This window comes from Aspergillus pseudoviridinutans, assembly GCF_018340605.1.
Source record: "Aspergillus pseudoviridinutans IFM 55266 DNA, scaffold_2, whole genome shotgun sequence".
NCBI lineage: Eukaryota > Fungi > Ascomycota > Eurotiomycetes > Eurotiales > Aspergillaceae > Aspergillus > Aspergillus pseudoviridinutans.
This window is the reverse complement of record NW_025091282.1, coordinates 3,612,072-3,636,567: the sequence shown is the minus strand read 5'-3', so window position 1 is coordinate 3,636,567 and position 24,496 is coordinate 3,612,072. Positions and strand designations below refer to the sequence as shown.

Below are 24,496 nucleotides of genomic sequence, written 5' to 3'. Positions count from 1 at the left end.
GGATGGCCTGAACACACAAACCTACTACTACTAAACTATCTGCTAGTCTGGAGGCTGGATTCTTCGGAATATGAAGCCTATTTTCATTCAGTAGATATAACTGTCTATGCTGAATTGCAACTATCGGACTTATTTATGCTGATGCTTTCAGTATCCCGAGTCTCACGAACGACGATCGAGTCCAGCTACCCCTACCCCAGCCTTTATATTCTCCCTTGATCGAGATTGACACGATCAAGCCATGCATCTCTATCGCACGTTCTGCTAATCCACATCTGCGATAGTCCTGTATGATGGATCTGAACTCTCTGGTTTTGTTACTCGTCATCTCACCAGCGGATAAAAAAGAAAAAGAGTTTGCTCCAACCACGGCGCAGCATCGGCCCCTGAACCAGATCCGATGGCACCTATATCTTGTAAAATGGATACATCACTATCAGCAGTGTCAATACCTCTTCTAACAATGATATTAAGGTGGTCGCCTCTTTACTCCATCCTCGGTGTGCACTTTCCCTTCAGCCAACCAGTGATAAAACAGTAGTGCAGATCATCAGACACTACCTGAGTCTTGGGTACGGTCCATGGGTCTAGGACTCGTCCTGAAACACGCTCGACTCCTTCAACGAACATGTTCGTGGTCTCKGAGATTGACTATTGATAACCCTAAAATGCTCCTCATTTGGAGACAGACACTGTATTGCTTAGAATCTCAAGATTACCTATTGGCATTTACATCAGTCGGCCTTAGTACATGACCTCTCGTACGGCACGTGGGCGGCCTGGCAGATATATATATTTACCCAGTGGAGACTACCTGAAGAGGAGTCAACCATAAGAAAGCAAAACAACTTATCGGTAAACGCTCTCAGTCAATGGACAAGAATTCAAGTGACGAAGACGCTCGGCTCTTTACTAATAATTTGCTAAACAACCTCTCTAGATGACAGCCTGCAAAGCTGGTCGCGGTTGAGCTTTTGTTGGCTGACTTCCCGCCACTCACTCTGGCTCTCGTACCCACACCAGCACACTCCAACCTGGTGGATGGCTTTCCTAACGTTTCAGCCACATAGATTCCGTTTTCATCTTTGCGATGGTCCTCGAGAAAAGAAAGCACATCTGTCTTTTCTAATCAAGTGCCTACAGGCTCTCAATCTTCTACGTCGATGGTTGGCAAAAAGCCTGCACGCATCAAGCGCAAGAGCTTGTTTGGACCCTTTCTGAAGGATACTTGCTAGGTATACGGAAGGGGTCCTTCCAGTAAGATCTGAAACGGATCAACTGCTGGATGCGTCATGAGGAGTGACTTTGACCCTGGTGTCACTTTGTCGTTGTGCCATATTTCCTGACAGCTAACACCCCTGGTTGTTAAGCCAAGCAGCACAATTGTCTCCAGAGGATACGATAAGCCTCTAATGCGCGCCGAGGACTTGAAAAAGGAATTAAACATTATATACCATTAGCAAACTAGACCGGCAAGGCCACCACAAGTCCGCGGCCGTAGCCCAGAGGTGATATCATCCGTGTCGCTTGCCAAATGAGCTGAACTAGCAATCTGAATCACCCCAGGAACCAGGTCCACCCCAAGAACCGACGTGGAGCAATCTCTCTAGGCATTCATGGGTACGTCTTGCCCTCTTCGCACACCTGCTTGAAAACCTCCTCTGTGTGTTGCACCACCTTCTCCACCGCGCCCTGTCCCCTCGTCCTCTCTATCTTCTTGTTTGGCGGAAACACCTCACCGTCCCAGTTCAGCCAGTAGCAACCACTCCCCTTCGTCCCATCGCTGCCAACAGCGATATCCCCTTCCTTCCCCTCTCCCTCAGCTTTCGGAGGATACCTCCCACTCGTCGCCGCGAACAAATGCCTCTCCCCACTCTCATCGAGCGGGACCATAAATGGCCTCAATAGGGGCGTCAGTACAGCCGACAGTACTCGTCCAGCTGGCAGTTCACGCATCACGCCCGTAGCCACTCCAGAGGGGTACGCATGGACAAAGGAGGTATGCGGGTAACGCTGCGCCGTGTTTTCCAGGAAAAAATCACTCATCAGACTGGCATGCCAACTGCATTTTTTCAGGTTAAAGGTGTGCTTCAGACTAAGGTCAGAGAAGTCGAGCGTGCCAGCGCCGCCGGCGCGGACGGAGACTATTGGGTCTAGGACGGAGACTACGCGGGATAGTTTGGCGCTGGCGTCGACAGAGGGGCCTTCAGCGGCTGCGCTCAAAAGAGGAAGCAAGTTGGTGATGAATCGCATCCGCGCGTAGTAATGCAGCACGAATTTTCGGTCCAGGCCTTCGGCGGTCTCGTCCCGGCCTTTCAGCGTCAAATATCCGGGTGTCATGAAAAGCAGGTTAATTGATTTTTCTCTTTCTGCGATCTCGGCGCACACGCTGTCGACATTTTTGAGAAGGGATATGTCGGCTTGCAGAAAGGTTGGCTGGGCGGAGGGGTTGATGCTTTTCATGGACGCTATGGCAGCATCGGCAGCGGACTGGCTACGGCCGATGAGGTAGATTTTGGGCGATGCGGTGTGACGGCTGAGGGCGAGGGCCGTGGAGAGGGCGATACCAGAGGTACCGCCAACTGGGAGGGTGTTAGTGATTGTTTCATCGTAGAGTGTGGAATGTTGGAGCAGATTGAACTTACCAAACACCGCGACGAGACCTGAGGCCAGGGATGTCAGAGCCGCATTGTGGGCTTGGACGGCGTGAAGGTTTACCATTTTTACTTCGACCGCTGGCAGCTGGCCTGCGAGTGTAAAATTCCTTATTGCGATGAACACTTGACGCAGAAAGAGGAAATGAACCGGAAAAGTAGACTACAATGTTCGGAGAGATGAACTATCCGATAGCCAGCTGCACGTTGGCAACTGAAATGAGGTTAGCAACAAAGTGGGCGTGGACTGCGGATCCCTAAGGATGAGGAGAGGTACTTGCACGTTGATGTTCTAGCCCCAAAAAAAGCTCAAACCCGACTGTGCAGCTGTCCAGACTATATGCAGCACAGTAGGCAAAAATAAGGATCTTGATCTTTCACTAAACGTGCCAAACAGATGAAAGAGATGATTTGCCTCATTGTGAAGTGTCAAGGGGTACGACTGACGGGAAGTATGCAGTGGCTGACGTGAACCACCAGGAGATGGCTGATGATAGGGGGAAGCTTATCAAAACCGAAAACAACTTCAGTCAGCCAAAACTCGGAGTGAAGAAAGCCAGAGGCCGAGGAGTAGGCAACATGATGCTTTCTCGGATAATAAAGCTCACTCGTAGGATCCTCTGCTCCTGGCACTGGCACGGTAGTGGCGCAGCCAAACTACCTAGTTCTATCAGCGTGAAAGCACTTGGTCTATAGAATTAGTATGTCCTTCTCCAGCTCGCCGAGCCGTATCTCCGCCTGCGCGAGGCTCGCGCTCAGCGTCTCCCCCAGAACTTCGCCCCCGGTGCTGTTCACATCCGCCAACAGTTCCATCACTGCCCGTAACTGGAGGAAGATGAGCACGCGGACCAGGTGCTCCCATTCCTGCGGCGAGCTAATCTCATAGTCGCCTACGAGGAGTTTCCGCCAGTCGGTGGATATGCTGCAATCAGCACGATCGGCATCGGCGTCGCCATTGTCGTTGACCAGCGACGAAGACGGGGATGGTAGCCGTACCTGTACCTGCGCGTCTTTCACCCGATACAGCCCCACAATACGTCCACAGGCCGCAACGAGCTTCTCGAGCATAAAAACCAGCAGCACGAGGGTCTCCCGCCTAGCCATGCACCCGCTGCACTTGAGCTGCGAGCGGCAGCGCGTGATGACTTCCTTCTGGTACGCGGTGATGGAGTCCAATTCGGCGCGGTGGCCGGCGGTGCAGCTGGCTTCCAAGTCCTCGACGGCGAAGACGATGGCGGCCAGGCATTGGCATGGCCCGGATGCGGTAGAGGCGGAGGTGCGTAGGGCTGTGGGCATCGCGATGCAGATGTCGAAGAGGGATGGGTCTGGGTGGGCGGCTGGAGGGGGGTAGTGTTGGATCTTGTCTTCTGAGCTGAGGGGCGGGGAGAGGAGAGTTGCTGACATTGACATCCTGGGCTCCGGTTCCGGCTCTGTCTCTGCCTTGGGTTCCATCTTCGTGCTGGGGAAGATGGTGGAGAAGAGGGTTAAGCTGGTGTCCTCACCGTGTCGATCGCTCGGTTCATGGTCAAAGTCGGCGAGGAGGGATATGTCAAAGATGCCGTCCAGCAGTGATTGTTGTCCTCGCTCGCTATCGTTATTATCCGCTATACTTGGCGCTGCAGCAGGAGATGGCTTGTCCTCGTCCTTGTCTGTGCCTGTGCCTTTAGAGGTCGACGACAGTGACGATGGCAGCTGCTCACGCGGCGCATGCTTTACTCTGTGCTTTCCACGCTGCCTGCCGCGACTGAACGTGCACGTCTTCCCCTGGCGCGTGCATCGGATGCAACCCTCGTTATCGGGTTTCCTGCATTTGACCTACATGTTGTAAGGTAGCCAGCTGTCAGTACGATCACCAGAGTATGACACGATTACATACCTTTCTGGCCCGGCACTGATCGCAGGCTGGATTCTTTTCTGGATTCGAGGAGCCATGTGGCCACTCGATGAACTCGGTCTCTTTGCTATGAGGGTTCCAATGCAGAGTCCCGAACATGATGCAGTGGATGTCAAGGGAGGGTAAGTTGCTACACCGGAGGGCAGGGAGGAGGGGTGCCTGTATATTTGATTCTGATCTTTTGTTTGCTCTTGGCCGAATGCATTCTACATTCGTTACTCAGACCCAGGTTCATGGATCTACCTCATCTGCCAGTATGAAGCCGTTGAGTGGGAGACTAGGGCATAGACCAATTGGAACACCATATCGCAGCATATCGTCTGCTACTATATTCCATATCCATATCCGTATCATGATAATGGATTGCAACTGTCTTTGCATCAGCTGTCGATCAATTGTTTGTCGTGGTAGGAAGTGTGGCTGACGAACTCGTAGGTTTATCATTTCAAATCGAACCAATAGTCAGGGAGTTCAGCCCAGGCACGCCTATATCTAGTAGAGGTACTACAACGATGAGACTATATGCATTAGCTTAACTGAGCATATCTACTACGCTAGTGCAAGACAATTTAAGATCCCTAAATACTCGATAGCTGATCTACGAACGTAGACTGGGCTCTTAAACACATATCTCCTCTCAGACTTGTACATACCTCTGGCAGTGGCAGTGGCAGTAGAAAGACAGAGGTATCCATGTCTCCAAACAAGACTGCAGACTGCGACTGCAACTCCTGGTGCATTTCCCAACCATACGACAGAGTCCAGTACATTGGTGCGGCCTACATGGTCTCCATCCCATCTCAGTCCATCCCTCTCCTCCTGGCCTTCGGACAGGTATGCGGTCAGCACGAGCACGAACACAAGCACAAGCTCGAGTAGGCCTTGAAAATTTGACAGACAGACAGATATACAGACAGCTGATAGTTCGCATACATCAATCACACCGCGCACGGAGTAACTGTTCGCCGTACCTCGACGACTTCTCTATCTTGCTGTAAGCCTGTAAATGCAGACAGACGCAAAAGCAGGCCAGTTCCCAAGACGACAGGACAGCAGAGAAAGGAGGTCATTGCCAATTGGGCAATGAAGTCGCAAATCAACAGTGAGTCTGACTTTGGATGTGCAGCTGGACTACTGCCTGAGAAAAAGCACAAAGCCTTGTTGTCCTGACGCTACGCCTACGCCTTTTGTGGCGTTGAATGAAGGTAATGGCTATTGTCATTCAGGCGGCATTACACGCACTATAAGATAGGCTGGTGTATGCCAATCAATCCTACTCTGGTCCTATTCAGGTGTATTGAGTTTGGTTTGATGTCGTAGTTTGATTGGCTCATGTAGAATAATCACAGTTGATGGCGGCTGGCTGTGATGCTTTTTAAGTCTATTGTTTAGTGCCGACTCGTAATCAGTCAATATACAAGTCCAAACTGCTACATATAATACTGTTCTTTCTCTTAGCTTCGGTGGTGGATCCTGGGAAGAAAGTACAAAGCCCTTCTCTCGCGTACATCGCTGATCGCACAGTCGGAGTGACAGTATACAAGTACAGAAGTTCGTCAAATTAGGCTAGCTTGAAGACAATCCATCGAATGCTGTATCCAAATACGCCCTAGTTCTATTGTCGTCAATGTCAATGCTTCATAAATCCTCCCTGCTCCCAGAACAACGCAAACAAGGAAGCGGCTGAGAAGCAATACAACAGAAAGACAAGAAACGATGCTACCGGTTGAACATGACAATGGCATCCTCCTTTCGCCATTCCAGCTCAAGTTGCCCTTCGTAGACTGCATCCAACACGTGTCGCGTCCGATCATACGCTTCCTCATACCGCCGTTCGCACGCTCGAAGTACTTTTAAGACCAGGCTGCGACTGAGCCCCGGATCATCTGCATCTCCAAAGTGCTTGTCCACTCGTTTCTTCAACAATTCAATTCCGCGCCGAATCTCTTTGCCATCATACATCGCCAACACCTTCTTGGCAACGGACCGGGAGTGGCTGGGTCGGCTCGCGATGTCCGCTGGGTTACCCCCCGCGGCCATCAGCCCTTCAGCCGAATCAATAAACTCCAGCAGCTTACCCAGTGGTCGATGGATCACCAGGTCCAGGTAGAGCTTCAGGTGTTCCTCGTAATCTTGGTGCGCTCGATCGCGCCACCGCTCCAGGACAGGGAGGCCGCGCACATCCACCTCTTCAATGTAGTGGTTCATATTCTCAATGAGAAGGATATGGTAGTTCAGCACTTCCTTGTCTTCGGGGTCACCCCCACTAGCACCCACTCCGGTCGGTGCTTCCTTGGCAATAAATTTCAGAGACTCCCACATAGCTCGGTTGATCCGATCATAAGCCTCATTGACACTGACCCGAATGTCAAAGAACTCCTGGTTCGGCTGAGAGAGCATATTCTCAACCGCCGCAGAGAAGTTAGGGAAGACGCGCATGAACGAGATGACCCCCTTCCGTTTGTTGACCTTGACCTTGGTGTCCTCGATTCCCCGGATTTGTTCGTCAACGAAGCGATTAAACAGGCCATTCAGACGGGAATGCAGCTTCTGCAGGCAGCGAATAATGAACTCCTGGTTGGTGTCATCAAAGTCCGACATGGCCTTTTCCAGAGCAGACAGAATCCCAATTCCTTGCCTATGTACGTGTTAGCTTGCATATCGTGGTGATTCTTATAGAATTCATGTGGCTTACAGAGGATCCGGTTGGAGGGCCCAGTCCACAAGGTTCTGCATGTCCGTCGACCAGAACGAGTAGAGCTCGTCCATGATCTGCTCCACTTTCCTAGCCATCCCCCGGTCGGGATCATGCGGCTGCCTGGCGCTGAAATCAGGAAGTGGTCGCTCATCGGGGTTGCCAGAGGCCACGAAGTCGGAAAACTCGATGTTGATCAAGGAGCTCAAGTGGAAGAAATGAACAATAAAGTTCTGCTCTTCAGAGATCATCTTCAGCGTTTCCTGAAGTGTGCCGGCAAAGACTTCGCAGGGCTCCAGTCTCCCATGCTGTTTCTCACCAGGGGTAAGCCGCAGACCCGCTGCGGCCCTGATCGTTTTGCCCCGTCGCACCGTCAACTTACGTGCTGCCATTGTAATGCCCTCGCTTTCCTTTTCTTTCTCCTGGTGGGTGAAGAGGAGCTCCTGTTCTTCCCCACTAGGTTTTCTGCAGGCTCTCTTCCACGCCAGGTTGTTGTCCCGGAATTCGTTCTGATAAGGCAGTTTGGCTTGTTGTTCGTAGAGATTCATCAGTCCATGCCACTCGGACCCGCTAACCTCTCGGGCAAAAAGCATCAAAGCGTTGTACATCCATAACTCTTGACGGAAATACGCTCGAGCATCGCTATCCAACTTGAGAGGATCCTTGGGGCCATTCGCTGCAGCATCGACCCTCTTCTGCTCGGCCACCTTATAGGCAATAGCCATGAACTGACGGAGTCGTTGCAGGAACATTCGAGACTCTGCTCGGTATTCCTCCTTTTTCTCTTTGATGGCACGCATCTGTCCTATTTCCGTGTCGGCATACACCCCCACGCTCCCTTGCTCCCCAGCAGCATCAGTCAACCGTTTCTTGTTCTGCCATATATCGGGATCAATCATCAGCATGGCTTTATATAGCGTCGATAGAACCGCCTCGATCTCTCTCAAACCATCTGGATTGCTGAGCGACGATTCTTTGAGTGGCTGCAAGTCAACGACAGAGATAGAAAGGGTCTTCAAAAGGTTTTGAAGCTCATTGTGAAGCAGTTTCTGGTTGGCAGTCTGCACCTGCAAACCTTGAGATTGCGTCTCGATATACGACACATCTTCGTGCAATGTCTGTACAATATGATTAGAAGGGGAAGAAACAAGAGTCACGGCGAAGACTTACGTTGAGTTCATGTGAGTACAGAGTCAGTAGGCCGTCCAGCTCTTCGCACTCTTCAATAGTCTTGTCAATTAACTTTGCCAGTTGGTCTACCTTGCCTTCCTGCTGTTCGAGGTTACCAAGCCAGCTTGTGGCCTCGACGCGCCCGATCTCACGACGAATATCTGCCTCGAGATCCTCAATCTTCTTGTCATCGCTCAAACGTCCATTCCAGCCAAGATCAGTCAAAATATCATCAAAGTCTGTACCCCGTCCTTCCAGGATATTCGAGTCAATCCCCAGCGCCTGACAATACTTTATAGTGTTGTCTTCGCGACGCCTACGACGGCCATTCGGTGACGGAGAGACGGACCTTGCTCTTTCATCCGCGACAGCCTTTACTTCATCTCTGGCGGTATCTCTAGCTTCGTCCTGAGTTTCAACAGCGATCCTTGCAGTTTCAGCCGCTGGAGGTTGTGTAACCTCGACCGTGGGAGGCTGCAATGCGGTAGGAGCCACAGGAGAGGGCGCTTCTTTGATCGGAGACGGGAGGGCAGGGGGTGTCTCTTTCTCGGGCGAGCCAGACGCAGTCGCAGGCGTGAGCTCAGTTGCAACCCGAAGCGAGGGTGCGGGAACGACGCCGGTGATCCCGTCCGGTTCATCTGACATACTTTGCTGTTTCTTCGCTGCGGCCAGTAGTCTCTCACCAGCACCACCAGGTCGAGGTTTGAACGCGCCGTAGGCAGTGGCGGCTTTGCGGAACGCACCCGCAATGTCTTTGCTTGGTTTCTTCTTGATCATCGGGCCCAGTCCCGGGCGGTGTGCATCTGACTCTTCTTCAACAGACTTGAAAGATTCCGGAGAGCTGACCGGGGGTGGACTTGGTAGCCTCTCCCGTGGTGGCTCGCTCGCCTCAGCTGCGGGTAGAGGAGTCACGGATGGTGCTGTTTCCTGAGGTGCAGCGGCCACAGATGGTGTAGGTACATTGTTGCTTCTCGAAGAAGCTGGTCTCAGTGCAGGTGGTATGTCGGGAGAGTGCATCTTGACGGGAGCGGCTGGTGTATCAATGACCTGAGATATCTGCGTCTCTGGAATTGACAGTGTTCCCCTGCTCTCGCCCAAAGACTTATTTGCTTCCATGCTGCTTGCCGCGGTCCGCATAACATCGGGGTTCTCGGCAGACACAGACACAGCCGTGCTAGGACGAGCGTCCTTATCGCGTTCAGTCTCGTGCAGACTCGAGCTTAAGTTCTCGGTCCGAGGCGCAGGTCTGGGTTCTAGGCCAGCTTTTCCGTCTTGTGGCAAGGGTGACGGTCGACGGTCTGGGCTAAGATCTGCTTGGCTGCTTGGTGTATGTGACACTGGCTTAAACGCAGCCAGACTATCAGGAATCTCTTTGGTTCTTGGTTCCAGTGGCGGTAGTACGGGTGCCTTGGGCAGACGTTCATTTGACCGCGGAGGAGGTTCATCTCGCGGGTCAGGGGGAACTGCTCCCGGCGGTTGCGGAGTTTGGCCCAACGGTGAAGGAGCAGGCACTCTTCCCGACTGGCTTGTGGACGGCCTTTGCATCTGATCTCGACTTCTTTGCGCTCGTAGAGCGTGCTCTTCAGAAGGCTGTCGTCTGAACTCACGGGAAACATCGCGCGGGCCATCGCGGCTGGGGGCGCGACCAGTGTATGGCGACTGAGGCCGGCTGCCCTGCGAAGAGGGAGAGCGAGTAGCAGGTCCTTGACCCATGCCTCGCGAGCCCGGAGGAGCAGGAGAAGGGCTTCCAACGAGCAATTGCCTCTCGCGATCATCAAACCCAATGAGGTTCGGTACTTTTCCGCCGGTGTATTTCCGATAGATCTTTACGAGACTGCCGATGAAAAAATCTTTTTCCTTGGAACTCCTAGCATGCCAGTAGTACGGTTTCCCCACATTTACTACAAAGCCGACGGTAGCAGCCCATTGTTTGTGTTGTTGTTCCAGTGGCGTTGACGGGACAAAGCCGGTATATGACTGAATCGAGGACAAATCGTCGAGCATCCATGTCTTCCCGATAGAAAATGTGCCATCGTTGTTCTCTCGAGCTTTATGCATGCGCACTCTTCCTGATCTCCTAACAGCGACGATAATAACTCGAGGCTTTTTGTTCTCAGGCGGTGAATTGGGAGGAGCAGGGGTCGACGGATGCGCGGCGTCTTCTATAATGCGAACATGGGTTATGTACGATTCAACCACTGTTGCCGTAGAGTTGGTCAGCCTGAATGTCCAGAGTGCTGTTTGTAGGAGAAATTCCCATATCTCGGCGCAAGGTTATCGCTTTAGAGTTACAGGAAAGCAGCAGGCTTGTAAAAACCCCCGAATTCCCTTCTCAGTCGCCGTAGTCTGCCCCAACAAGCAAATTGGAGCGGAACGTAAAGGAGCAAAGAAATGTATACGTACAAGAGCCATCGCTGTCCTTCTTCGAGAAACAGCTTTGAATGATTCGTCTCTTTTCGTCTTCGAACTTCTCCGCCCGCGACATTGTTGCCTCACCGGGCCCACTGAAACCGCCATTGCGACCGTCGCCCATCCGGCGTGGCTCTCGATGCGGAGGGACGTCACTGGGTGCAGGCACCCGAGACCGATCACGACTGCTCATGGCTAGTTCTTTGCGCCTTCAGAACTTCGATCACTCGTGGGGTATGATTTGAGGATTAGACGAACATGGTCGGAGGATAGGGGAGGGCAACTCGGGAATGACGCGCCCTATAGGAGGAAAAAAGCTCAAACTAGGGAGGCCGAGAGGCTTGAGATGCGATACAGACCATTGAAGACAACCGAGGGAGTTGGTCGCAAGCGCAAGCTAGCTTGATGAGAGCGTTGTCGAGTACACAGGCACGGAGGAGCAAAGCAGCGAATTAGCTCATCAGTCACTGGAGTTGGGTCACTTGCGGACACTAGTCAGTTAAAGTGGGCGGAGAGCTGTTGCTGAAGTATGTTGGGTGGGTAATGACTGTCTGGCGGTTTCCATTGAATCAAGAGGTCGAGATCGACCTATTATTGTTTTGAATGTTGATTCTCGCTCAAAGAATAATGACTGTTCTCAATCCCATTGTCATGGTCTACTGCTGGACCTACAGAGGTACCTTGTTGTGATTTGGTAATCCATCCTCGGTATACATCATGTCACGGGGAACCACGTGAGTTGGCATCGGGGCTAGACCAAAAAAGGATAGCCAATGGCCAGACTGACTTTGCTGACCGCCCTGGTTGCCGTTTTTCTGCCCAATTTTTTTAAACCTTTTTTTTCTCCGAGTGAAGACCAAAAACACCAGTTGGAGTTCTTTGTTGTCTCTTGCTCGAGGCGAAGCAATCTGAGGCTTTGGTCAAAATGGCGGCACAGAAAGTGAAGAAAGTGTCCTCAAAGGCGCCCATTGAGAAGCCGAAGGTAACCAACTATTGTCACTCGCAAGCATGTATACTGAACCCGTGCACTGACGAGATTCTGATTCCATAGGCCAAAACTGCCGCTCCTCCACCAGAGTTAATTGCGTCGATTGCCGCTTTCTTGTCTCAATCTGGCTTCAAAAGTACAAGCGAGGCTCTTGCCAAGGAGCAGTCTAAGAAGTCGATCGCCAGGGCCGACTCGAAGGATGTCCCCTCACTGCTGGACATCTTCCAGAGCTGGCAAGACCGGAAGAGCGAGAGCAACTCCGACAGCGACAGCAGCTCGAGCAGCAGTGAGGGTGAGTCTAGTGACTCTGATGTTGAGATGAATGACGCGCCGAAAATGCAAAGGAAGGAATCTAGAGAATCCTCTCCTTCCTCGTCTTCCTCTTCCTCTTCCTCTTCGAGCTCTGACAGCGATGCCGATGACGAAGAGGATGACGATGCCGTCCCAGCGCCTGCTCCAGCGCCGAAGACCACCGGCACCAAGCGCAAGGCGGAATCGAGCTCATCCGAATCGTCTTCGGAATCAGAATCCGAAGACGAGGCTCCGAAGACCAAGAAGGCCAAGCTCTCGACTAAGTCAGACTCATCCTCATCTTCGTCCGAGTCGTCGGATTCGGAGGACGAGGAATCTGACTCCTCCGCCAGTGAGAGCAGCGGTTCATCTTCTGATTCCGACTCCGACTCCGAGTCCTCCGACAGTGAGAGCGGTTCTTCATCTGGTTCCAGCTCAGACTCCGACTCCGACTCCTCGTCTGAATCCGAGGAGGAACCCGCCAAGAAGGCTGCTAAGAAGGTCCTGAAGACTGCTGCCAAGACACCCTTGCCTGAATCAAGCTCAAGCTCGTCCAGCGACTCTGATTCATCCTCCTCCGACGAGTCTTCTTCCGATGAGGATCAGAATAGCGGCAGCCGCAGCTCCTCGTCCTCGCAGAACTCCTCTAGCAGCAGCAAAACTGTCCAACCCTCTGATTCCGATGCGAAGGAGTCCGTGAACAAGACCACGAAGCAGATTCAAGAGACCAGCTCTTCCAGCGCCAGCCCCGCTCCCGGAAATGACCCAGCTCAAAAGAAGAAGCACACTGGAGCTCGTCCCACACCTCTCGCTGTTCTTAGTGAACTGCCACATGACCACCCCTCGAACGAGTACATCCCATACGCCTACGCCGAAAAGGCATGGAAGGATCTGTCTATAACTCGCGGCAAGGGCTTCACAAAAGAGAAGAACAAGAAGAAGCGTGGCTCCTACCGCGGCGGCCCCATTGACATCTCCGGAGGCAAGTCCTTCAAGTTTGAGGACTAAGGCATCTTCTGTCCCTTCAAAGCCGCTCATTTCCACCAGAGCAATAGAATTGTAGACGAGACTTGCGTGTTATTTTCAACGTGCATTCGTGACTTTTTCTTTTCCAAAAGTTCTGTTCTAGATGAGACTAGATCGAGAAGTAATCCTGGGGATTCTGCCATACTTTTCATGTTCCTTTAACAAGCAGGGCGCTAATGGAGCTGGAGAAAATATTTCTTATTTTATTTCTATTCTTCCTAGATCTAGTGACAATGTGCATTGTTCCTTTTAGAGTCTACTTTTTGGGAGGAATCCTCTCCCATCCTACACATAAAACCCTCCGCTTGGTCTTGCAACCTAATGTAGATTGCCGATCGAGACGGGGTCACGGCACTCACGTAGCCCGATCCGACCGTCTCCAGGCACCCGGTGGTCCTAACCGCTGCCATCTTCTGTCCCAACCAGTATTCTTCTCATGTTCAATATCCTCGGGTTCAATCCGCGCAAAGGGCTGCTGAGTCCTCAACTTGGACGCACTGGTTGAATCCCGACGTTCGTAGCCAGAAAGCTCTATGATCCGATCCGCTAGAGTCGCAGGACGAGTTACATCTGAGTACAAGCCGAAATAATCTCGATACCATGCTTGGGAGGGGCCCGTCAAATCATCCGACGAGGCGAAGTCGAGCCGCATCACCCCGTCAACGATGCCGGTGTAAATGGTTGACGAGGAGGGCGAGGGGGAGGACATGGTGTAGATTGGTCCGCGATATTGACGATCTACGCGTGAGCGTGCTGCTTTCGAGTTCCAGCGGACGGAAGGGGATGTTGTAAGGAAGATCGAGAAATCTTTGCGCGGACAGGTCACAGTGTTTTGGAACCCGCTGAGGTAAGGAGTGGAGCCGTTAGAGGACCGGCGAAGGTCATTTGGAGGAGAAGGAATTTGTGTATTCTTGTGGCTGTAGGCGCTTTGCATCCGAAGGTCATAAATCTTGACCACGGCGTCTCCGCCTGCGCCTGCTAGAAAACGATCCTGGCCGAATGGGTGTATACAATAAATAGGATTCGTATCGATTGTGTCACGGTAGGTATACTCGAAAGGCTGGTGCGAGCGTAGATCGTGAAGTCTAGTTGTGAAAGTTAGCCATCATGCAAACGACCGAGAAACATAAGGGAAATTAGTACCTGATGCAGCGGTCACCCCAGGCAGCAAGGAATACTTGGCCAGAGGATTCTCTGGTGAACTGAGCAGTGAGAGGTGCGATTGCGCTCACGTTGGCCTTTCGACGGAGGCCGATACTTTCCCCTATATCCAAGGAGGTGACGCTGATCTCGCGGTTCACCGATAGTCGTTCTTTAGAAATCGTGGTGATAGTTAAGGAATTCTCCTGGCGTCCCGTTCCATACGCAATACACTCAGGCGACAAGAACTTGGAATACTTGTTACGTGCCGTGCCGTCTGGAGTGATTTTGCAATCCGCAAACGACTCAACTTCGGCTTCTCCCGTTGTGGTCTGATAGAAGACGATGGATCCATTGTTCAAATGGGCCGCCAGAATAGGCTCTGCACCTCCACTCAACTCTGTGCGCTCAAGCCCATGGCCATTGGTCAAGAAACGTTGGTAGTATTTGTGAGACGCTGTGTCCGGCGAAATCGCAACATGGCATAGGTCGCCGTTCAGACGACCAAATATTATGTGCTCGTCGCCTGCCTTTCTGCTATGATGCTCTTGTTTGAGGAGATGTACGCCACAAATGTCATGGTAGCTGCTGATCTTCGTCTCCACGTCGTTAAAAATGAACCACTTCTCTCCGGCGCGATACGTGGGCTGCCGAATCCGTAAAACTAACTCATCCGCGGCGCCCCAGACGAGCACCTCCTTCCTTTCCGACCAGGAACCACCTGGCCAAGATTCATATGAATCAATCGAGGGACGGTACCCGTGCGTAGGGTTGTCCTGCCGGGTGCCCCGATGGGATCCAACCTTCACCGCATCGCGTGGGGGGAGGACGAAGCGACAAAGCAGTCCAAGTCTGTCCAATGCTCGAGCGCGCGCCGTGAGCGCCTGAGTTGCATCCTTCCAAAAAGGAGGCGTATCAACGAAGGGGAAACGATTCTTGAAATGTCCATGGAATACCCGCCAGTCCTCAGCAGCGATGACCTTGTGCAGGCGTTGGCATGTCTGAGCGAGGGCGGCCAATGAGCTGGCAGACGGAAGATATGTTGCTATCACGTATATTATGTCCGACGGTAAATCAGACAGCAGCATTTCGAAGTCGATTTCAGCACAGACTTTCTATCAAATCAAGCAGTGTATGTAGAGGACGTAAGGAAAGAGGTTGATTCTTCAAAATACTTTAGCATGTTTTGCTTTGTAGAGGATTCCAAGACGTTTGTGATATCAGCAGAAAAGCATACCTATAGTGTTTTCAAGAGAAAGGTCTATATACTGTTATAAATTTCTCTCATCATTATGTTTCCATAGCGATCCAGAGCATTTTCTGTGGATTTGCATTGGGCTGTCAAGGCCCATCAGTCACCGCGGCGATAGTGGTTATGTTGAGGAGTCATGGCTTGACTCATGCAGCAACACTTATTATTTAGTAGAAACTCAGATAAACCATAGAGGAATATGAACATCGGTTGCTTTTATGAACGGCAAAGTGCTGTAGCTCTTCAATATTTAGAACCAAGCCTGACGTAAGGGCCTAAGCAACTAAGAAAATCAGTAAATACATTGTGTGCCTCCTTATGTCATCATCGGTGCCTTTGTCCGCTAGTGATTCCTTATCGCCTTATCAGCCTGCCTTATCTCTGTGTGCTCATGCGGGGGCGTTGGAGTACTCCAACGGTCCAACCCCATGTTCGGTCGCATTTGTATCCACTCGTTTAGTATTCATTACTAAAAGTCCAAGATATACTTCATTGAGTCACAACTGTAGGGCTCGAATCTCTCTTCGCCGTTTAGGGATTCTGCTTCTGCGCCAGTAGAGTTCCTCATGCGGGGTTGCGTATATGGTATCCTCATAAGGTAGGTCCACCCTGTTATAGCAGTCCCTGCCGTCCGACTAGTTCTAAGTGAAGTCAACTGAAAGACATATCTAGGCGTATAACTGTCTGCTGATAAGTTGGTGTGTGAACTTCTTTACTGCCATCCTGGTTGATGCGGCATTCTGAGAACCCCAGTTAACCTGAGTTGGCTTGTTATTTCAACTAAATTCGCGGCGATGGCGGTCTCTATATACACATCGCTATCCATTGTGGTTTTGCTACTCTTTGTAGCATACAAAACAATTGTGTATCCAGTCTTTCTATCACCGCTTTCAAAGATACCGAATGCACATTGGTCATCCCCGATCTCACCTGCTTGGATACTCTGGAAGCGTTTTAGAAGCCAGAACAATCGAACTATTCAAGCGGCTCATGAAAGACTCGGGTCCATTGTGCGATTGGGTCCCTCTGAAATCTCGATAAATTGCGTTGAGGGGGGTATCAAGACTGTGTACACCGGAGGCTTCGAGAAGCATGAGTGGTATCCTCGGGTCTTCGGATCGTTTGGGTAAGAGACCCCAGAAAGTAGCAAGGTGAAACTTCTGACTGAAGCACGACACGTAGAACCGTCAGCATGTTCACCATGACTGGAAGCAAAGATCACTCGGTTCGCAAGAGGATGCTGTCCAACATCTACAGCAAGTCGTTTCTACAATCGTCACCTCATATGCGTCTCATCTCGAGAACTATAGTATATGATCGTCTTCTCCCAATTCTATCCGAAGCAGCCACGTCAAACTCACCCGTTGATGTTCATGACCTCAACCAGGGACTGACAATGGACTTCGTATCTGCATATCTATACGGCGTCACAAACGGCACCAATTTCCTTCAGGACGCGCCTTATAGACAAAGGATGCTCTATTTATACCAGAGCAGGAAGCCCTTTGAGTTCTATTACCAGGAGGTCCCTAACATTCTTTCTTGGACAAAGTCTTTGGGTATCCGCTTGATACCAAAGTATTGCGACAAGGCCAACGAGATACTCGACTCTTGGGGGCTGGGACTGTGCGATAAAGCAGAGGAATCGCTGAAGTCGACCAGACTCGAAGATGAGCCGGCCGTGTATAAACAACTCAAGCAGGTGATATCGAAGCACCTTCCAGCAAACAAAGATGACGTGGAATACGCGCAGATCCTCGAGCAGCAGCGGCTTGATATTGCCTGCGAGATGTACGACCACCTAACGGCGGGTCATGAAACCAGCGCCGTCGCTCTTACATATCTTCTTTGGGAACTCTCAAAGCGCCCTGGTTTACAGGACGCCCTTCGGGAAGAACTTTCCACCCTTGAACCAAGGATTATCTTCCCTCGCCCGTCCGAATCCGCGGAGTTGCCTCCGGCAAAGTCAATTGACTCCTTGCCGCTGCTTGAAGCAATCGTCACGGAGACGCTGCGCCTTCATGCTCCAATCCCAGGAATCCAACCTCGAGTCACGCCGTATCCGTCGTGTACTCTGGTGGGATACAACAACATCCCTCCCAATACTAGGGTCAATGCCCAAGCTTATTCCCTCCACCGCAATCCAGAGGTGTTCCCAGACCCTGAGACCTGGGAACCTAAACGGTGGCTGAAAGACGTCAATACTCCTTCTGAATTGGAGGAGAGAAGGCGATGGTTCTGGGCTTTCGGAAGTGGGGGAAGAATGTGTGTAGGCAGTAACTTGGCCTTGCAAGGTAAGGCAGCATTTTCGGCTCAAAAAAGTCTCTAGCTGACATGACTGCAGAAATGAAGTTAGTGGTAGCTGCTGTTTATACTAATTTTAAAACTTCAATCGTCAATGACGATAACATGGAAGCGATTGATGCATACACGGTGAAGCCAACAGGAGAGAAGCTAATCCTCAGATTTGAACTAGTTGAATGATAGCGTCAAGTTGAATTTGCGAGCAAGATTGAATTTCACCATGCTATTCTATATTCAACCTATTAATCACGTCTGCGTGCCAAACATTAAATTGAAACAATACAGCTTCATACAGAGTAACATGCCTTATAAAATCCCCCGCACGATCACCCGCTATGGTCCAGTGTGGCATTATTCCAGTTTTCAGCTTCGAACTTCTGAAATGGATGGCGGAGCCAGCCGAAATCTATCTGGCGTCATTTACAAGTTTCTTTGCGTCCCGAAGAGGAACTGCTTTTATACCGCTGTTATGCAGCCACCTTAGGCTGTGTTGTAGAAGGTCAGTCGAAGCATAGGAGGCATATAGCAGTATAAACTGTAAAACGACAAGATCTGATGACAAACAAGGTATATGAGTTGACAGATTAATGTACAGATAACATATACAAACTCCCACATCCCCTGATATAAAAGCACAGCTTTAAGTTGTCATTGCCGTAAATCGAACCCAAACTCCAGTGATAGATATGTTTTGATTTTGCCCGTTAAGCACGACTCAGTCCATAACCCGGGGCTCTCCGGAGCTCTGTAATTCTGTCAAGCCACCGCCAACGAAATCGAGCCTGGGGCCAGAGGTTGTGTAACCGGTGCGATATGTGCGACAGGGAGTGTAAAATCGCAATGAGTGGGACGAGCTGATTTATCCAAGTCGACCCTTCTTCTTCTGAGGTCCGACGACCTTGGGATACATTCTCATAAGATGGTAGTTGATGGTGTTCTTCTTGTTGCCCTTGGGTTTCTGCAAGAGGAGACTTGTTGTCAGCATTGAACATCGAACACAATGGAGGACGAAGTAGAGATAGAAACTATGGTTAACGTACCGGTCCATCCATGCATTGTCTCAATTGTTGCTCCAAAGCTGCGCAGCCCTCCACAGAGCCTCCAGAAGATGCCCAGCAGCCTATCATGCGACAGTTAGATCTTGATTCGAGGTGCAGAGTTCAATTCGCACATGATTGGCAAGGAAGGATCATGAAGCTGCATAGAAACCATGACAATTGCAATAAGTAGATGAGAAACATACTCAGCATAGACGACATGATCGTCACGCAGGGATTCTGCTCATGTTGATTCGGACGCCGAACCCGCAGATGAGGGATGGTCTGCAGGCGCACGGGGTTGAGGCGAGTCGAGACGCCCTTGGGAGGCATTCTGACAGTCGAATGGAGACAATATTCTCTCAGACTGTTGCACTCGAAGAGCTGAAAAGCAAAAGCAGCAGCGTAGTTCGAACCCTCAGCCAAGAACCCTTCAACCTTGCAACGTCAAGAAATTGTCGGGAAACTTTCGGAGGTGCCAAGACTTTCGGTGGCTGCGGCGGAATGGCGAGTGGCTGACATAAACACTGCTGGAGTATGAAGACGATAAGCCCGAAGAGCCTCTGCATTGCAGAAGTTCTCAAGCTCTCTTCTCCAACTCCGTTGAAAAGCTCGTTGTGGTTATTAGACCCTTTATAGATATGAGCATAAGACATACGACTATAATCAAAAGTACTACGTCGTTATACCGACCCACCAGACAAATTCACAGACCTTTCTCTACAGCGAGCAGGAGGCAAAATGCGGGCTCTCAGACGAACCCAAGCAGTGATGCATCGCATTCACAGGATAGCCCTGAAGAAGAAAGCGCCATGCAAAGAAGGTTATCCGAGATGACCGAGCAAGCTATGCTGGAAGGAGGTCGGTCAGCGCGAAGGAACATGGAGCAGGCGGGGTTCTCGGAAGATCTCAAGAAGCAGCTACAGGAACGAATAGCGGCAACTGCGTTCAAAAACGAGTATTCTGCAGCTCATTCAGTCGTCGATATGCCGGTAAGTTGATACAGAGCGGCAGTTCATACTACAGGCTTTGGCTGACCAATTGAAGGAAAGTGCAGGTCAGGGTACTCGAGACATCGCCGGAGCTGCTCCCTGGACAGGGACGGAAAGCCTCCACGACGCCACCCTGCGCATGTTAGATAGTTCAAAGAAGCCGATGCGGGTCCCTTACAAGATTCCTCAGCCTACTCCAGTTGATATGCGCATTAGCCCCAAACCCTCAAAATCCCCGGGTCTCCGGATCGCCGATGCGAAAGAGCGCAGCGCCACCTATACCTTGAGTCAAAGTCCGGGGATATCGGGAGACGAGCGTGAAGCCATACGAAGGGAGATGAGCGAGAGATTCACCGCTGGTGCGCGGCCGATGCCGATGACCCTACAAGGATTGTCATCTCTTGCAAACGAACGGATAGAGGACGCAATTGCGCGTGGACAGTTCAACAATATCAAGCGAGGCAAAGGCGTAAACGTCCAGTCGGATCATAATGCAAATAGCGCGTTCATCGACACCACCGAGTATTTCATGAACAAGATCATCCAGAAGCAGGAGATTGTACCACCATGGATCGAGAAGCAACAGGAGCTAGCGAGGGAGGTCGATAGGTTCCGAGAACGTTTGAGGGTTGAATGGAGACGACATGCAGCAAGGTTGATCGCTAGCAAGGGAGGGTCTCTAGAAGCTCAGATGAGACGTGCTCAGGCTTATGCGGCAGCTGAAGCTCGACTGGCGGAGAGAACCAAGATTGAGGAAGCGTTCCGGGATACAGAAGGTACTGCATCCTCTACAACAGCAGATGAAATCACAAAGACTGAAACGACCTCGAACTCCGACGAGAATCAGCTACCGCACTTTTCGCCCCTACGTGATCCACAGTACCTCTCAACCGAGCGTTCGTATCACGAGCTTCAAATCAAGCACATTAATACCTTGACTCGGTCGTACAACCTTCAAGCACCACCCGTCGCCCAAAAGCCGTATCTCAATCTGGAACGGGAGCTAAATAATTGCTATGCGGATGTCGCGCCAAGTTTGGCGGAGGAGATCAAACGCAGAGCTACGGAAAGAGTCAGCACTCGTGTGCCGACAGCAAAGTCAAGCACCAATAAGGTGCTTAGTACCTTCAGTACTGCTCAGGCTTCCCGTGTCTACGACGAAGACGCGTCCAAAGGCTACGGATTCAAGGATCTCTGGCGCGACCTGTTCTCAAAAAAGAACGAAAGGTAAGCCAGGTCTACATATTGTCTGGGACATGTTATGTGCGATATGAGTGAAATACGCCTAGGGCTGGATCCATCGTGCTACTTTTATCGATTCTGGCCAGAGTGATGGAACATTCATGCTCAGTAATGTTTCTTTTAAGAATACTGCCAAGGGATAATGCGCTGCGCACACGTCTAGGAAACGCAGAAGAACAGACGCTTCATCTCAAAAATGATAACAAGTCATGTCACATGAGAGAATGTTGAAACCTCAAGGTCGGCGCTGTCTTTCGAGCCACGACACCAGAATTGCAGGAAGCTGTTTCTCTATGATCCCGTTCGACACGTTCTGGGATTCTTCCACTGTTGAACGACGGGCATCCCGCAAGTCAAGCCAGAGTAGGGTTACTGCCTTTACAGAGTAGAAAAGGCCAACGCAACCTACGGCTATCCAGAGAACCTCCAATATCTGAAACTTGGCGCTCTTAGGTGCAAAGACAAAACGAATGAGTGTCCAAACGTGGAATTGCAAGATGGCGATGACCAAAGAGACTGCGAGCGCCATTGTTGCAATGCCAGCGCGTGTGGCGAATCGTCTCTTTTGTTCTCTGCGTCTTGCGATGTCTGCTTGCCAACAGTAGGATGCTKTATGCCTTCGGACGAAGATCGGGAGATATATGGCCACCATAAAGAGGGACGACAGAACAGACACAGCGACAATCAAACTGACCCGAGAAAGATGGAAAGGGGGGCCGCTGTCTGGCGCGGCTCTTTTCGACATTTGTTGATGCTCATCGTCACCTGGCGACAATGACTCGATGGCTGATAACGCTCGTCTTTTCAGAGGAATTATGAAGTTATGCCATGGAATCTTAGGCCAACCTCCAATTGGCCATGCAGCCTGTGCCAGGTCGGAGTCTCCGAATGGGAGACGGGAGATGAGCTCTACATCTCCGACCCAGATCTCATTGATTCCATTCCCCTTTTCATAGTAGTGATCTGATTTGACACCGTGGATCGAGGAGACTTTGTTTCCCATAGTGGCAGGGGACGAACGAGAGTGCGAGTCTAACATATAAAGAATGCTAGTGACCAAGTAACGCTTAAGAGGTCCTGTTGCTAACGAACGATCCGACTGATTCCATTGCAAGGAGGAGGCAAGTATATGTCTGCAACCAAGGGGGTAGCTCTCCATGAAGCACAATAGCTATGCAATACATCGCTGTTTCCTAGTCGAGTAATTCATACAGTATCACGGCAGTTATGCCTCAGGCAAGAACGGAAGCTTTGACCATGAACTACTAGCCCATATGGATTAGCGGCTATTTCATAGTTCTCTCTATCCTGGAGACATTGGACTTGATGCCTAAGGCAAATATCTAGATACAGGTACTGTAGGTAGGTACGTTCTTTCGAAAGCCACGATACCAGGCTCTACAATAATCCGGTTATCTTTGTAACATCGACTCTTCTATTCCGTCTTTTCGGTAAAAGTGGAATGGCAGCCTGTAACTAGCATAGTCACGTTGCTCGATCATCCCTAGGGAGTGTCTTCATGGCCAACGATAGGATGTGATGGCGTGCCGGGTGTGCATGCCGGCGCGTATTTGCACCAACCGCCGTCGTCGGTTGCGTCGTCTCAAAGGTGTCACAGTCTTCTTCAAACCTTCTACCAGTAAATCCTGCAGGTTCCGCAGCCTCTTTCTTCAGTCTTCACATTATCACATCCAATAAGTCGGCAATATATCCACTATCCCCCCTCTCATTCAAGGATGTGTGCCATTTTGTCTGTTTCCGTAAGGGATTTGCGGGCTCATTCGCAATCACTCGATATGTATACTGATCATACTTAATTGCTTGTTCTCTGGCGGATACGAAAGATGATGCCCTTCTTGATGTTGCTCCTTTTCACTCTTTGTCATATTGTTACTGCTGGCTCAGTATCCTTTGGAGATCTGACCTTGAACCTCGACCTGGATCGTCGTGGTATTGCTTTGTCCACGGAACCTCCCGTGGATCAGTCCCTACTGGCAATTCAGATAGGAGGCATTGTTGGAGCATACGTGATCTTCGTCGCCATACTTTTGACTCTGTTGCTCTTTGTGGGACGACGACTGCGAAGAGCGGTACAAGCATCGAACTACACGCTACACGTTGAGATGATGAAACCTACCAAGCAAGCCGTCAGCATGGATCCCAGTCCTATCACTCCAATCTCAGCTCGTCTTCCAAGTCCAACTGGACAAAACGGCTTCAGCAGGTCCTGGGGCAGCTTAGCTAACGGTCCAAGATCCCACGTCTCCGGCAATGGCAGCGCTGCTACGATTGATGAATCCGTGGTTGCCATCGATCGGCGCAGGGCTCAAGAGGAAATGGAAATGCTCTATGCGGCAGTCATGGAGCACGACGCACAGCGGGCGGCCGGGATAGACACCTCGAAGCAAGAATGGGAAGTTCAATCGCCAGACAGTGTGCACACCAATCCGTTCACAGATCGTTCCTCGCGGACATCAGAAAGGCCTTCGATCTCACAGATGAAGCCCCCCATGAGCCCAAAGAGCTCGAGGCTATCAAAGATATCATCCCTGTCCTTGTTCAATTCAAACCCGCGTCCGCCGGCGAAAGCGAGCAAGCTTCGTTCTCCTCGATTGCCTCTACGCAATTTGTCCATATCCTCACCCGTGGGCTCTCCCGATTTAACCGCGCCGACCTCTTATGGCGAGGACCAAATGCCGTTAACTCCTCGCCTCTACAACCCGGCTCCTCCGCCAGCACCCCCAATAACAATCAGTCAGGCGTCTAGTCAGGTGTCTCTAGGGAAGCCCCCTGGACGAGCTCCTGCCCCAGCTCCACTGAGCCTATCTACAGCGAGCCACGGCTCGTCTTCCCTCCCATTCCGTGATGCATTTCCCCTGCAGAGTGCTCCTCCGACCAAGACAACGGTCATAGAACGTCCTTTAAAACCACTAAACGGTCCTCGGACGGGGTTGCCGACACCTTACAGTCCATATATGCCCTTCACCCCTGTTACTCCACTCACACCTAGCCGTATCGTGACCAAGCGACAGCGGAAACGAGAGACTAAGGAGAACGGCTTGCGGGTCTTGAACGAGGATGATATAGTGAAGGACGACGGGGATATGTGGGGATACTGATCAGATTGTCTGGTTCAAGTCTTTTTGTTGGTGTTTTTGGCAATATTTGTGGCAGTCCGATATTCCATAGCGGACTGTCATGGGGATTAGATACGGATGCGTCACTGAGATGGGATCTGGTGTTTTTGCTTTGGTTATCTGCGTGTTTATCATTTGGGAGGTAACCTGACTAAATGGAAGAAGTTTTGTATTTGCATATTTGCACCCTATGAATCGATACGAGGGGTAGTAAGCATCTGGGTGAGGACGGTATTTATCATGTAGTTGATATAGCAGTGTACAT

At 50.9% G+C, this 24,496-nt stretch overlaps 10 protein-coding genes across 10 annotated transcripts; 4 read left to right on the top strand and 6 right to left on the bottom strand.

Moving 5' to 3' along the window:
* Positions 1-1,614: 1,614 nt before the first annotated feature.
* On the bottom strand, positions 1,615-2,721 carry Asppvi_003325 (uncharacterized protein; the record flags this gene model as incomplete). The annotated part of the gene is made up of 2 exons (XM_043299290.1): positions 1,615-2,582; positions 2,646-2,721. The coding sequence occupies 2 exons, from the start codon at positions 2,719-2,721 to the stop codon at positions 1,615-1,617; spliced, it is 1,044 nt and encodes a 347-aa protein (XP_043155225.1).
* Positions 2,722-3,344: 623 nt separating this feature from the next.
* Asppvi_003324 (Zn(II)2Cys6 transcription factor domain-containing protein) lies at positions 3,345-4,647 on the bottom strand (the record flags this gene model as incomplete). Its single annotated transcript, XM_043299289.1, has 2 exons — positions 3,345-4,469; positions 4,531-4,647. 2 exons carry the CDS (start codon positions 4,645-4,647, stop codon positions 3,345-3,347), a joined length of 1,242 nt encoding a protein of 413 aa, XP_043155224.1.
* Positions 4,648-6,267: 1,620 nt separating this feature from the next.
* On the bottom strand, positions 6,268-11,015 carry Asppvi_003323 (GTP-Rho binding exocyst subunit SEC3; the record flags this gene model as incomplete). Its single annotated transcript, XM_043299288.1, has 4 exons — positions 6,268-7,186; positions 7,244-8,361; positions 8,414-10,611; positions 10,817-11,015. 4 exons carry the CDS (start codon positions 11,013-11,015, stop codon positions 6,268-6,270), a joined length of 4,434 nt encoding a protein of 1,477 aa, XP_043155223.1.
* A 732-nt stretch (positions 11,016-11,747) lies between these two features.
* On the top strand, positions 11,748-13,109 carry Asppvi_003322 (nucleolar and coiled-body phosphoprotein 1 family protein; the record flags this gene model as incomplete). Its single annotated transcript, XM_043299287.1, has 2 exons — positions 11,748-11,804; positions 11,874-13,109. The coding sequence occupies 2 exons, from the start codon at positions 11,748-11,750 to the stop codon at positions 13,107-13,109; spliced, it is 1,293 nt and encodes a 430-aa protein (XP_043155222.1).
* A 373-nt stretch (positions 13,110-13,482) lies between these two features.
* Asppvi_003321 (F-box/WD repeat-containing protein) lies at positions 13,483-15,355 on the bottom strand (the record flags this gene model as incomplete). Its single annotated transcript, XM_043299286.1, has 2 exons — positions 13,483-14,212; positions 14,271-15,355. The coding sequence occupies 2 exons, from the start codon at positions 15,353-15,355 to the stop codon at positions 13,483-13,485; spliced, it is 1,815 nt and encodes a 604-aa protein (XP_043155221.1).
* Positions 15,356-16,720: 1,365 nt separating this feature from the next.
* Asppvi_003320 (uncharacterized protein) lies at positions 16,721-17,848 on the top strand (the record flags this gene model as incomplete). Its single annotated transcript, XM_043299285.1, has 1 exon — positions 16,721-17,848. The coding sequence occupies one exon, from the start codon at positions 16,721-16,723 to the stop codon at positions 17,846-17,848; it is 1,128 nt and encodes a 375-aa protein (XP_043155220.1).
* An 834-nt stretch (positions 17,849-18,682) lies between these two features.
* Positions 18,683-19,193, bottom strand: Asppvi_003319 (mitochondrial 37S ribosomal protein mS37; the record flags this gene model as incomplete). Its single annotated transcript, XM_043299284.1, has 3 exons — positions 18,683-18,781; positions 18,864-18,943; positions 19,067-19,193. 3 exons carry the CDS (start codon positions 19,191-19,193, stop codon positions 18,683-18,685), a joined length of 306 nt encoding a protein of 101 aa, XP_043155219.1.
* A 479-nt stretch (positions 19,194-19,672) lies between these two features.
* Asppvi_003318 (DnaJ family domain-containing protein) lies at positions 19,673-21,083 on the top strand (the record flags this gene model as incomplete). The annotated part of the gene is made up of 2 exons (XM_043299283.1): positions 19,673-19,852; positions 19,908-21,083. The coding sequence occupies 2 exons, from the start codon at positions 19,673-19,675 to the stop codon at positions 21,081-21,083; spliced, it is 1,356 nt and encodes a 451-aa protein (XP_043155218.1).
* A 246-nt stretch (positions 21,084-21,329) lies between these two features.
* Asppvi_003317 (uncharacterized protein) lies at positions 21,330-22,097 on the bottom strand (the record flags this gene model as incomplete). The annotated part of the gene is made up of 1 exon (XM_043299282.1): positions 21,330-22,097. One exon carries the CDS (start codon positions 22,095-22,097, stop codon positions 21,330-21,332), a length of 768 nt encoding a protein of 255 aa, XP_043155217.1.
* An 841-nt stretch (positions 22,098-22,938) lies between these two features.
* Asppvi_003316 (uncharacterized protein) lies at positions 22,939-24,213 on the top strand (the record flags this gene model as incomplete). Its single annotated transcript, XM_043299281.1, has 1 exon — positions 22,939-24,213. One exon carries the CDS (start codon positions 22,939-22,941, stop codon positions 24,211-24,213), a length of 1,275 nt encoding a protein of 424 aa, XP_043155216.1.
* Between the last annotated feature and the right edge of the window lie 283 nt (positions 24,214-24,496).